Source organism: Nicotiana tomentosiformis, chromosome 12 (genome assembly GCF_000390325.3).
Source record: "Nicotiana tomentosiformis chromosome 12, ASM39032v3, whole genome shotgun sequence".
Lineage (NCBI taxonomy): Eukaryota > Viridiplantae > Streptophyta > Magnoliopsida > Solanales > Solanaceae > Nicotiana > Nicotiana tomentosiformis.
In genome coordinates this window covers 13,981,343-13,995,347 of record NC_090823.1, presented here as the reverse complement: position 1 = coordinate 13,995,347, position 14,005 = coordinate 13,981,343, and the positions used below count along the sequence as shown (strand labels likewise).

Here is a 14,005-nt window from a genome sequence, read left to right as displayed (position 1 = left end):
CTCTTTGGAACCTGGAAGTTACTACGGAAAAGGAAAAAAAAAGATAAAAATAAATAAATAAAAAAAAGTTCCTTGAACTATGTTTGACTTGATTCCGAAAGGATACGTAGGCAGCCTCTCTCTGGGGTTCAGTCACACCAAAACAAAAACCCAAATTCCCTCAAAAGTGAAACTGGGGCAAATATTATAATGTTTTGGCGATGGTTTTGTCTGAAAGGTTCCAAAGTTGTAATTCAATCCAAATCCTTTTTACCCAAATCATTTTCAAGTCCTTCCGATCAATCGGCAAAGAGATTCAAAATGGGAGGATACAGTTACTCGGATCTGATACAACAAAATGAGAGAGTCTTATTGGTGAAAACCTCACGGGCACCATAAGGCGATAGTAAGCAGAGAAATTCGAAAATGAGAGAGTCTTGTTAGTAAAAACTCACAAAGAGCACTATAAGGCGATGGTGAGAAGAGAAATGAGAGATGCCAGCTGGTGAAAACCCGCAAAGGGCGCCACTGATCGAAAAGAGGATCCTCACAGTCACTGGCATCGACACAGTCCTTGGCAAAGTTTCTCAATCTCAAAGCAAGAGTTGTGATAAATTTCTGAGAGTTGGACGGTTTACACAGATCAGGCATCTAGTCCAAGAGGCATGTTATGTTCATTGAAGTCTGTATACACTCCAGATAAGTCCTTCTTTCTTTTCCCCGAAAGGGATACCTCTTGTCTAAATTCATTTGTCCATTCCATTGTTTGCTTTTCTTTGAATCCTTTTTGGTTTAACTCTGTTCTGAAACTAAGACAAAGAAGGAAAGGCAGGACTGATTTACAAGGTTCTCACTTGATACAAGCCAATATGCAAAAGAAAAGGCACCCAATCTCGGCAAGGGCATCAAGTTGACTCCAACTGTCCATGTTGGCCGATGTTTCAAATCAAAAACTATTGAAAGAGGAAATTCAAAGTCAAATACCCACAAGGGCAGAATAAAAGTTGAAAAGGTTAAGTCCCGCGTGACTAACCATCAGGGCAAAGTCCGGAAAAGCCAGAGGTTCTCCGAGGTTATAAATGCAATCGATATTCAGGAAACAACCAGTTACAACTGAAAGGACCGAGGCCAAGTGACTGAAACAATCAAGGCCACAAAACTAACCACCATTTCAAACTGACAAATTGTTCTTTGTTTGAAAATAAAATAGGGAAACAGGTGCAATCCAAAAGCAACCTTGCAAGAAGCAGGTGTAACCTAAACGAAATTACGCAAAGGCTAGAAACAGTTTTGCAGCAACTACTGCAAAAGGGAAGTCTTCTCCAAACTCTTTCCCGCATTTTACTCATTATCTTAAAACAATATATGAAATTAAAAAAGAAAGAAAAACAATCATGGTAGTATAGGGTCTCCAATCCCTAGCTGTATTTTCCAACATAAGGTCTTCACTCCCTAGTTGATTATTTTAGACATAGGGTCTCCACTCCCTACTTGATGATTTTTCAACATAGGGTATCCACTCCCTAGTTGATAATATTTTAGACATTGGGTCTCCACTCCCTAGTCTCTTTTCAAACATAGGGTCACCACTCCCTAGTTGATGATTTTCTAACATAGGGTCCCCACTCCCTAGTTGATGATTTTTAGACATAGGGTCTCCACTCCCTAGTTTATTTTCCAACATAGGGTCTCCACTCCCTAGTTGATATTTTTAGATATAGGGTCTCCACTCCCTAGTTGATGATTTTCCAACATAGGGTCTCCACTCCCTAGTTGATAATTTTTAGACATAGGGTCTCCACTCCCTAGTCTCTTTTCCAACATAGGGTCTCCACTCCCTAGTTGATGTTTTTAGACATAGGGTCTCCATTCCCTAGTCTGCTTTTCCAACATAGGGTCTCCACTCCCTAGTTGATATTTTTAGACATAGGGTCTCCATTCCCTAGTCTGCTTTTCCAACATAGGGTCTCTACTCCCTAGTTGATTTTTTTAGACATAGGGTCTCCACTCCCTAGTCGCTTTTCCAACATAGGGTCTCCACTTCCTAGTTGATGATTTTTAGATATAAGGTCTCCATTCCCTAGTCGTTTTTCCAACATAGGGTCTCCACTCTCTAGTTGATGATTATTTTAGACATAGGGTCTCCACTCCCTACTTGATGATTTTTTAACATAGGGTATCCACTCCCTAGTTGATGATATTTTAGACATAGGGTCTCCATTCCCTAGTCTCTTTTCAAACATAGGGTCTCCACTCCCTAGTTGATGATTTTTCAACATAGGGTCCTCACTCCCTGGTTGATGATTTTTAGACATAGGATCTCCACTTCCTAGTTTATTTTCTAACATAGGGTCTCCACTCCCTAGTTGATGTTTTTAGACATAGGGTCTCCACTCCCTAGTCGCTTTTATAACATAGGGTCTCCACTCCCTAGTTGATGTCATTGTAGACATAGGGTCTTCACTCCCTAGTCGTCTTTTCCAACATATGGTCTCCACTCTCTAGTTGATTTTATTTTTGACATAGGGTCTCCACTACCTAGTCGCTTTTTCCAACATAGGGTCTTCACTCCCTAGTTGATTTGATCTTAAATGCAGGGTACACCATTCCCCGATATCTTTGCCAATATAGGGTATCCCATTCCCTGGCTACATTTCCCCAACATAAGGTACACCAATCCTTAGTTGAGACATCCTTTTGACAATAAAAGAACACAATCCAAAAAAAAAATAAAAAAAATAAAAAAATAAAAAATGACATTTCCAGGGTATACCACTCCCGAAATTTTTCTAGTGCAAACTGGGGCAGAAAATTTTTGTTCGATTGTTTTTTTTGGTGTCTAAGTAGGTTTTACCTTGAGGCAAAGGGTTCGAGATGACCAAAAGAAGAAGTCTCAATTCAGAATAAAAGAAAAGAAAAAAAATAAGTGAATCCAAAATGCAAAAGCAATTGAAAAGATGTGGAATGCTAAGACATGACTGAAGCCACGAGCATTGGAGTCCCGTTTTGATTAGAAAAAGCTATAGAAAAATGAACTAGAACCTACAGCTAGCGAGCATCAAGGTTTAGATCAGAGTCTGCATGAAGAACCAGTCAAGACTCAAGATCAAGTTTCTGAAGACTCATAGATAGGAATCTTGTAACTCATAACTGATATGCTTGTTTAGTTTCTTTTTATATAATAGCAGGACCGCGGACCGGAGCCTCGACGGAACCTCACTCGACTCCTCAACTCATCATTCCACTATTCTCCTTAAACTACACGTGATCTGATTCCCCTATAACCCGGGATATGTAGGCTGTCCAAAATCAGGACTCGGTTGCACCCTATCTTTTATTTCTTTTCCTTTTGAATAATGGTTTGGTCAAATCATTAGTCACGTGGATCACCTACTCTTTGCCTGAAAACTCTTCATGTTTCCAAGCAAAGAGGGGCAGCTGTGAGCACCTAATTTTTGACTATATTTGAATTTTTATCACCTTCTACTATGTAAATATTTTCAGAATTTAATATATATTTTTAGCTTTGTTATATATATATATATATATATATATATATATATATATATATATATATATATATATATATATATATATATATATATATATATATATATATATATATATATATATATATAAATTATTAATAATTTAAAAGGTCAATTATTACTATTAGTATTATTTTTATTATTATTTTTGTCTTTATTTTTAAATAAAATGAATTTAAAACCGAAAATAAATAAAAATTAATTTTTTTTTAAAAAACAAATTTTGGATGGGAATTAAAAAATAGGAAAAGTAGATATATAAAATTAAAAAAGTAAAAGTAAAAGTAGGTAGAAATTGTTTAATAAAATAAGTAAAAGAAAGTGGAAAATTAAAAAAATAAAAGTAAAAGAATGTGGAAATTTAAAAAAGAAAAAGTAAAATAAATTTGGAATTAAAAAATAAAAGTAAGGGTATCTGATTTTTTTAAAAAAAAAAGTAAAAGTAAGTGGGAAATAAAAAAAGAAAAGTAAAATAAGTGGGAAATAAAAAATAAAAAGTAAAAAAGTGGGATTTTAAATATATTAAAAGTAAAAAAAAGTGAGAAATTAAAAAATAAAAGTAAATGAAAGTGGAGAATTATTTTTTGTTAAAATAAGAAAAATGGGAAGTGGAAATTCTTTTTAATTAAAAAAATAAATAAAATAAATAAAAAATAAAAATCTGAAAAATCCGAATCTTTTTTCTATAAATAGAAGAGAAATGTGATGAAAAAAAGACAGAGAGAGAAAAAGGAAAAAATAGGGAGGAAGGAATTGAGAAAAAAATATTTTTCTTCTTCTAGGATAAGGAAATTTCTACTCGTGTCATTCTTTCTTCGGCTTTCTTTCGAAAAATTCAGCAGTTTCACCACCCCAAAACCACCATCTCTTGACCACTTTTGAGCCATCATTAACCCCCTACAAAAAAAAAAGCTCCAAAAATAGCCACTAAATCGTTAGTTTTGCGAGGTCGATTGAGGTTGCAAGTTGAGATTTGCCGCTCGAGTTTTCCGTGGTCCGAAGGGTCCAGTTGAGAGCTATCCGATCATTGAGTGGTTGTAATTTAAATCCACAATCATCAATACAAAGGTTCACTTCTCTTTTTTTTTGTTTTTGTTTTCTCATTAATGTTTTGGGTCACTTTGTTTTAATTTAACTTTGAGTATGATATGATCGAGTTCGCATCTGAGTGTGCTAAGATTAATTTGTTCTCATATTGAGTATTTGTTAAGATTAATTTATTGTCCTTTTTAGTAGTTCATATGGTTAATTTTATTGATGAATATGTATTAATTCGTTACTTTTGTTGTTTATTCAATGAAGTAATGGCTTTCCATTTTAGCATGCTTTAGTTTCATTTTGATCTCCTATCTTAGTGACTAAATTGATCCTGCCTGTATCTATCTTTTCCTGCCATAAATTTAGTCTAATTTCAAATATTGGTTAACAGTAAAATTATAAGAGATTAGGTTGATCATGATTGGTGTATGACTTTAATTGAACTTCCCTAGCGTATTTATGGGCTGATTGTTGCACATGACCAAAAACAAATAAACATTCACAAGCTAGCCAATTTTTTCCCATAATTAATTTACTTCATTTCCTCCATAACAATATACATACCTCATGACCTTACAATAATATCAAAATTAGTAATTGAATAATATTCGAACACCGTAGCTTGATTTAGGCGCGATTAATAATAAATCATCGTGACTATGGGTACGGTTCCTGTGGCATAGTCATGATACGTAAACCCCAATTCAAGTGCGCGTTTCACGCGACTTGACCATAACTTCAAATAATAATAAAAAAAAACATGTTGCAAATCGTGGGTGCGTTTCACGTGGCGCGATTTGCAATGTATACCAAAACGACAAATGTGCGACATCGCGACTTGTTCAAATAAATTTCATAAATAATTAAAAGCGATTAAAATTTAAAAATGCACAATGGGTTTAAAGCATGTATTAAATCAGATAATTACGCCAAGTATTAATAGTTGAGCGACCGTGCTAAAACCACGAAACTCGGGAGTGCCTCACACCTTCTCCTGGGTTAACAGAATTCCTTACCCGGTCTTCTGTGTTCGGGGATCACAAAAATAGAGTCAAATTTCCTCGATTTGGGATTCTAAAATAAATCGGTGACTTGGGACACCATAACTTATTCCAAGTGGCGACTCTGAATTAAATAAATAATTTCATTTCGATTAATGTCACTTTAATTGAAAAAACTCCCTACCCTAGTAAAACCTGAGTCATATGCAAATAGGTGCCCTAACGCACCGTAAACCGTTAAGTGGCGACTCTTCTCTTTCAGTACCCATCTAAAAGAGTTGTCACAACATCGAAGCTCGTTTTCTCCGAGAAAATAGGGTGCGACAACATGGCGACTCTGCTGGGGATTTTTAGGCTCTTACCATAACAAACTTGGCTCATATGAATTAGTCTTCTCTGATAAACGTATTTACTTTATTATTTTTTTGCTACATAAATATCCCGCTCCTTCCTCCCGTCTTATTGCTGCATGCACACCATTTCCCTTATTCTTCCTCTATTTGAATTCGTATGCAAATCCCTTCCCTTATTTTCCCTTCGTTTGCTCAAATTGGCTCTAACATGCGAGTTCCTTTTTAGTCGTACTTATTTGCTCTAAGTCGCCTTTTAAATTGCTACACCATGTCTCTCCCCACCCTTACTCCATCACTTACTTTATTACAACTTCCACATTGCACGAACTAACTTCTTCTTGTTTTCCTTTCTATTCATGTCTTTACGTTTCGTTTTAATACTACATTTATTATTTTCATCATGCAAAATATTTGACAACGTCTTGTTTATCTTTGCATAAAGCATGCTCCATATCATATTCCACTCATGCCCAATTAATACCATAGCGGCACTTGATAAGTGTCCACGCTCTTTCGAAATCACCCTTTAAATTTGGAAAGGCTTATTTGCGGTAAAACTAGTCGATCAACGACGCAGTCGACAATTTCGTGCCTTTCCCTCTCAAGTTGTCCGCTTGAGGGTACCAGTCTAAACTTTTCTAGAAACTTCACTCTAATATTAACTATGCATGCATCATGTCCAAACCTAGTATGGGTTAGAACGTTGTCCGCGTGATAATCCGCTAAGGCAAGCCTTGTCCAAAGTCCGCCGGGATTTCCGTAATCCCAATGGACACCATCACGATATGTGTATTATTTGGAGAAAATATTTGTGTATGTCGATCATTAATGTGTAAATAGTCAAATCTGGAGGGGGAAATAGCTAACATTATTTGTTTTTTAAAATATCCCATCTCTTGTTGTTGGATTGGTTTAAAAACCTCTCACCAAGTGACAAAAACCATGTAAAAAGAGTCCTCAAGAATTTACCCTTTTTATTAGACATTCATCCAAATGATGCATTAATTGAGGCCGTCACCATGTTTTGGGATGAGAAGAGAGTCGTCTTCCGTTTTGGCAACATATAAATGACTTCTCTTTTAGAGGAAATAGGAGACTTCGCTAGACTCCCATGGGATAGCCCTGGTTTGTTGGTACCGAAAAACCGCATTTCCCGAGGTTTCTTGAAAATGATGGGTTTCAAGAAAAATGATGAGTTACTATGTCTGGAGAAGTTTTATATACCATTTGAGTTCCTTTATGAGCATTATGGACACAACAAGTCATATCTCCTTTACCATGATGAACTTGCCATTACCTCTTTGGGTTGGACACACAACCAGGTTTTCGTATTTATTATCTATTTTATGGGAATGCTGATATTTCCGATGAAGGGAGAAAGGATCCACACTCGCCTAACTATGATCGCTAGGACTTTAATGAGGGAATTGAGGGGAAAATTTACACCATTCTCCATATGATCATGGTTGAGATGTATCGGGCTTTAGACTGTTGCAAAAAAGGGTATGTGCACTTCGAGGGTTGCAATCTATTGCTACAGGTATGGTTATTAGAACACTTTCAGAGAGGTGAATGCCGTCAAGAACTTCCGTGACGACCATGGAATGACCACATATCCTATCACCATTCGAAGAGAATGACTTTTATCCTAAACAAGTTTGCGCAACCGGGAAATGCTGTGACATGGGTACGTTTCTTCAGCAATTTGACTGATGAAAAAGTGCATTGGATGTTCGAATGGTACCCTAGCAACGAGTATCACGCCGGCCATGTGTACTTCTACCTATCATGGTTGGTAGATGATATAGCGGGAGATGTCAATCCAGGGATTAATTTGAGGAATAGTGTCATAGACGATACTGCTAAGGCACAAGTCAAATACATGATGTTGCGCAAAAGGGTTTTCAAATCTGAAGTCAGACATTTGGAACAGCACAAGGTGGACATTGAAGCAATCAACAAGTGGAAAAGAATCACTACTAAATCAAAAGAGAGGTTTGAATATTTGGAGCAGGGGTTGATGGAGTTTGAGGGAAAGATGAGGAAAATGATCTCAGACTGTCAGAATGTAGAGGGCAATGAAGGAGGGCATCTAGCAAGGGCTTATGTACTGTTGGACATGTGCGACTTGGGGAACCTGATTGATGGAGCCAAGAAGGCCAAGCATGGAGAAGATCCCTCTGGGACCAAATAGATTAGGAATACTACTTTATTTGCTTTCTAGACTCGTTTTAGACTTTGATTGTAATAAGGCAAGTGCCATTAATAAATCTTTATAATTATTGTCGTTTTAGTAGAGGTTTGGTTCATTTATCACATTGATGAAATGACGCAATTATTGGCATCAATTTTCTCCCAAGTCTACGTGTCGCTTAGGCCTACCTCGGGCACAAACACTCTTTTAATATTCCTTACTAACTTGGTTACCTTTTGCCTTTTCTTTCTTTTGATTATTCCCATTCCCAAATGTTGGTTCGTGCATATTGGCATCTTCTCAAGAACTGGACCGATGCACCATATCGGGCCCGTCGAGTTCCTGGGTAGCCTAGCAAATTAGCATGAATTACTTTAAAAAATAGTTTTGAGCATATGAGACATTTTTCAGTGTTCTGTTTTGAAATAATTGCTCGAGCCATCAAGCCGCACTTGTTGATGTTATAAAGATTTTTTTAATGCATTACTGCTTTTCATATTTATTATTATTTTTATATTTTTTCTTTTCAGCATTATTATTACCTATCCCGATGAACCTACGATTATGACATGTAATGAGACAACGCAACATGAGGATATTGATTCAGTCAATCATTACTGACAACGCCGCCAATTTAAACAACGATTTGATGAAAGCCATGTGTGAAACGTTCAAGATCAAGCATAGGAACTCCACAACATACATACCACAAATGAATAGAGATGTAGAAGAGGCCAACAAGAACATCAAGAAGATACTGAGGAAAATGGTAGATAATTACAAACAATGGCATGAGAAGCTGCCATTTGCTCTGCTTGGGTATCGTACCACGATTTGCACATCAACTGGGGAAACTCCCAACTTATTGGTTTATGGTACTGAAGCGGTTATTCCTGCCCAAGCAGAGATCTATTCTCTAAGAATTATACAAGAAGCTGAGCTCAACGACGCAGAATGGGTACAGAGCCGCTATGAACAACTGGCTCTCATTGACGAAAAAAGAATGAACGCAATATGTCACGGTCAACTTTACCAAAACAGAATGTCCAGAGCTTTCAACAAAAGGGCCAGGTCTAGACAATTCACACCAGGGCAGCTAGTACTGAAGCTGATCTTCCTGCATCAAGATGAAGCCAAAGGGAAATTTTCACCCAATTGGCAAGGTCCCTACATAGTTCATCAAGTATTAACAGGATGAGTGATCATACTCGTAGAGATGGACGGAGAAGTTTGGCCAAAACCATATCAACTCAGACGCAGTCAAGAGATACTATATTTAGATTGTTTACATTTCTTCATTTGATGTAACTGAACTACGCTTGACCTGATTCCCGTTTAAGGGGGGATACGTAGGCAGCCCTGTGGGTTCGATCACATCTCAATAAAATCTTCATTTTTGCCATGGTCAGAAACTGGGGCAGAATTTTGAGGAGGACCCTCAAAATTCTAAAGCAAGTCGAGCCAACTTCGTCATATGCAGAATGATCAAAGAATCGCTTATTGAACTGGGGCGAATTTTAAGGACCCTCAAAATTCTAATGCAAATAATTCGCAATGTCTCTTAAAGTGTCATAGTCATTGGTTTATCCAACTTAGTCGATATTGCATACTACTATATAATAAATAACTACATTCATCAAATGCACACATTTATTTACCCAGGGTGGCTCAAACAGGATCTCAAGACACGAGCACAAGCAAAGCAAAAGACAAAAGCACGAACCAACCTTCCCCTGCAAAACTCACAATATTTCTTTGGATGCAGGCACTCTACTATCACTCATCGTTTTCCTTACATCTATCCTAAGCATCTCCAACTACTAAATTTTTTTAAGTCTTAAAAAGTAACTGGACAATCTGAAGTAAATGTAGTATCAAGATCTGTCCATGGAGATAATCTTTAAGGATATTCATTGACGTATGAAAAAACTTTACACGATGGAGCTTCAGCTTAGTCTCATCATGTACTTATGATTTTAAAAGGAGGGAGAGGAAGTGCTTAAGGTGGCTATATTGAGTTAAAACCCAAACATCTGTCAGGGTTTGGCGTGGCCAAGAAAGGATGGTCAATTTGTGTTGTTATCAATTGTTTAAGGGGATCTTCACAAAGTTTTACAAGTAAAGTTTAGTCTTTTGCATCACAAGTCTAAGATTGTGTAACTATCGCTTCGACTTTGTAACACTTGCTTTATGAGTGGCTTTATCTCTTCTACATGTAAAGCAATGTTCTAAATATATTGTATGGCTAATGTTATATATTTTCTAGCTGATAACATTTTCTCTCCACATTATCATACTGTTGTCAGAAAGATCCAGTTTTGAGTTATCAAAAATATTCATCACAATAAATTTCTATTTCTTATTGCTGGCTGTGAACAGATTGTCTCCCCAGGCATAGAGTTGTGCACTTAAAGTTGGTGTTGTTTGATAGCCTTACAAAGATGTCTGAATTAAAAAAATAATTAAAAAGAAAAAGAATATATTGGGAAGTCAAACAAATGACTCGTTAGTGAAGACCGAATAGTACATGTACTGGTGGGAGGATGTAGGTAGTCGGTGGAACAATAGAGGTGTTTGCAAGTTGGCATGAACTTTACCATTATCATTAAAAAGGAAAAAGAAAGTGAATATCGAATAGTATCTTGAATAAGTTTGGTAAATTCATTTGTCTTAACATGAGAAGAAAGGATGGATGATGCTTAATGATATTGCCTTATCTCCAAAAGTCTCCTTTGTAGTTGATTTTGTTCTCACCACGGTTATCAACACTTCATTACCTGACATTTGTTTACTATCTCATTTGTCTTGTCCTATTTTCTCTTAAGATTTCATTCAACTACTTAATCAATTAAAATATGTTGAAATTGATATCGACAGTCTCGCCTTGTGTTTCAGTTTTCAATCCTTTTCCTTGTGAGCTTCTGCCTCTGGATGTCTTAAATACTTCCAACATATGGCCAGTTTTGGATGTCCCTCTATTTTGTTTTTTCCTAATATCTGGTTTCTTTTTTTAAACTGTCAAGTGAGTCAAGTCGCTTTGATGCAGTAATTTCTAGTATCCTTTTGCCTTACTGTTGAATTGAAATGAACTTCAGGCTCCATCTAGCAGCATGGTATGGGCATGCCCTGATAGTGGATTATCTCTGCAAGAACAAAGCCGATGCGGGTGCTGCTGCTATGGATGACATGGGTGCAATTCACTTTGCCGCTCAAAAAGGTCATTTGGAGGTTGTTAGGCTTCTGGTTAGTTCTGGAGTGTCCGTCAAATCATGTAATCATAAGGGTATAACTCACATTCACTATGCTGCCCAAGGATCTCACCTGGAACTCGTCAAGTATTTGCTGAAGAAAGGTGCAACTGTTAATACCAAAAACAAGTCCGGGAAAACCCCCGTTGATCTGGCAAGTAATGAAGAAGTCGCCTCCATTTTACATCAACCTGTAACTGCACTGTCCAAAGAAGTTGTAAATGGTGAAGAAAATAGGGTTGAATCTGAATCAACGTCATCCTCGTAGGAGAAGATATAGAGCTCTGATGGCAAAGCTGTTGCAACTGAGGAAGGAGAAATAGAGGCTGAGAAAGATGAATCCCTCAAGAGAAAGGGTGATGAACATGAAACCAACGAGAAATCAAAAGAAACAAAGAAGGCCAAAGTCTCTTTAAATCATCTTCTAGCCGCAGATGACAACCAGGAAGATGAAGAAAATCTTTGAGCACCCTAAATGGAAGAATAACCTTCTCTAGCTACAAGTGTTACTGACATGTAAACTAGCTATTCTACTAGTATATTAGTTTACTAAGAGCATCTTATAAATATGTACTCTTTTCCTTTAAAAGAAGCAGAACATTATACTATCATCTAACTTGAGTTATTGGATAGAACTTTCCAGGCTTTATCATCGTGTTCTGTTTCAAAGTCAGTTGTCTTTGCTCAAGTGTGAACTTTAGGTGACTCATCTTTGCTCAATTGTGAACATCAGTGACTCTAGTGTGTACTTGCAGTAACTTTCAATAGCACTCCTCATTTATACCAGAAAGGTACTAATGTTAGCATATATTGGAGAAGAGACTAAAGTTCACAAACCTTAGTAAAATTTCACGTGACACCCTATTTGGTTGCCTGCATTTGTACCCATTTTTTTCAAAGGTTTAATTGGTACTCGGTATATAGAAAACTTTAGACAAATGCTTCTTCTCTACCTTTTCTTTTTCTTCTTCTTCTTCAGGTTCTTCTTTTTCTTAGTTGTTGTAAAATAGTATTTTAAAAATTTATAGCAATTGAACTATAATGCTTTGAAGAAGTGACTCTTGAATTTGGAATATGAAAAGTGAGTTCAAATCAAGTGTTGTTGTTGGAAAAGCTTGAAAACATTGGCAATTTACCATTAGTATTGTCTCAAAATGGGTTTGTTTGATTAATTATTGTTTCTTAAAAAGTGATGATAAGAGGTTTATTTTTTATGATATTTAGAACTTATGTTTTAAAGTTGAGCTTATATGAAGTAGATTTGAATGTTGAATCGTGTATTTGTCAACCCGAAGAACAAATTACCGTTTTTGGATAAAAATTTGTTACCTAAACTTCAGACATATATGACTGAAGTTCAAGCAAAAATGTGGCTGAACTTATTGCATGAATTTTACATAAGAGATTTAGAGGTGAAGAAAGGAATTGAGATCATGGGTCAAAAAATTATCAAGAGTCTGAATCAAACTACCAACTAGCCTTGGAAGCATATATGAAAAATCAAAATTCCCTATAAGGTAGCATGCTTTTCTTGGTTACTAGCAAATGAGGTTGTTCTGACATAAGACAAGGAATTCAATTGTGCTCAAGATCCACTTATATGGAGAAGATGTTGAGACACTTAGGCATCTATTTTTATATTGCAAGATAATTGACAAGTTATGGAAGATCTTTATTAATCTCAGGAGCATAACTTGGACAATGCCTAGTAAGAAAACTGAAGTTCTTTTCAGTTGGGATGAAGCTGGAACTGAAGCAAGTGAAAGAGATGGATGGAGTCCCAACATGTATTTGGTGGACAGTCTGGAAAGAAAGGAATTCCAGATGTTTTGAGGATAGAAGAAACTATGTGCAGAAGATCAAGCTTAATTGTATTTGCTTTTTTGCTTTTGGTGTAAACAGATCTACGCAGAAGATACTGTTTTAATCATAGATATCCTAGAATCTTGTTAGGCCCGAGGACCAAGTTTTTTTTCTTTTGGCTACTCACTTGTAAATATGGTTTCAGTACAATCTATGTACTAAGTTTCAGTACAACCTATCATGCGTTGCTGCCAGTAATTAAGGTACATCCAAATACAAGCAATTTTCATATTAGTGCGTCAAATGGCTTAATTTCACGGCTATGAGCATAGGCATCACGTCTTTAATGTATGAAGTTAGGCCTTGTCAAGGTCACAACTTCGGTCAAAAATGTCCAAAGTTAGCGTTGATAAGCCAAGCCACAATTCACACAAAAATATCTAAGTTTAACCTTGACGAGGTCACACTTCAAGCTAAATAATGACCGAAGTTTGCAAAACTTCAATCTCATATGTCTGAAGTGTATTCCGAAGTGAATAAATTAGCAAAAAATATTTAGTGCGAATATGACTTCAGTGGTGGCTCCAAAATTGGTTATATCTGTACTTATCTCCAAACCTTAAGGATAGCACTTGCAAAATCTTGAAAAATGGATATAGGGCAACTTTAGCAATACTTGTTAATTAGAGGACATACTATGTAATTTAGTCTTCTAGTAGAGACTAGAACCTCAATTCCTCAACTAACGATCTCAAACATTAAAATCAAACTTAAGCAAATACATTATATAAAATCACCTTGTTCATTTCTCACATTGTTGCAAATCAAGAATTGCTAACCA

The 14,005-nt window shown here is 36.3% G+C and overlaps 1 protein-coding gene across 1 annotated transcript; it reads left to right on the top strand.

Annotated features, from left to right (window-relative positions):
* The first annotated feature begins 8,702 nt into the window (after positions 1 to 8,702).
* On the top strand, positions 8,703 to 12,010 carry LOC104098203 (uncharacterized). Its single transcript, XM_009604875.4, is given in 3 exon segments — positions 8,703 to 9,071; positions 10,493 to 10,515; positions 11,209 to 12,010. Coding segments are annotated over 3 exon segments (1,011 nt in total). The 3' UTR covers positions 11,828 to 12,010.
* Positions 12,011 to 14,005: the final 1,995 nt, after the last annotated feature.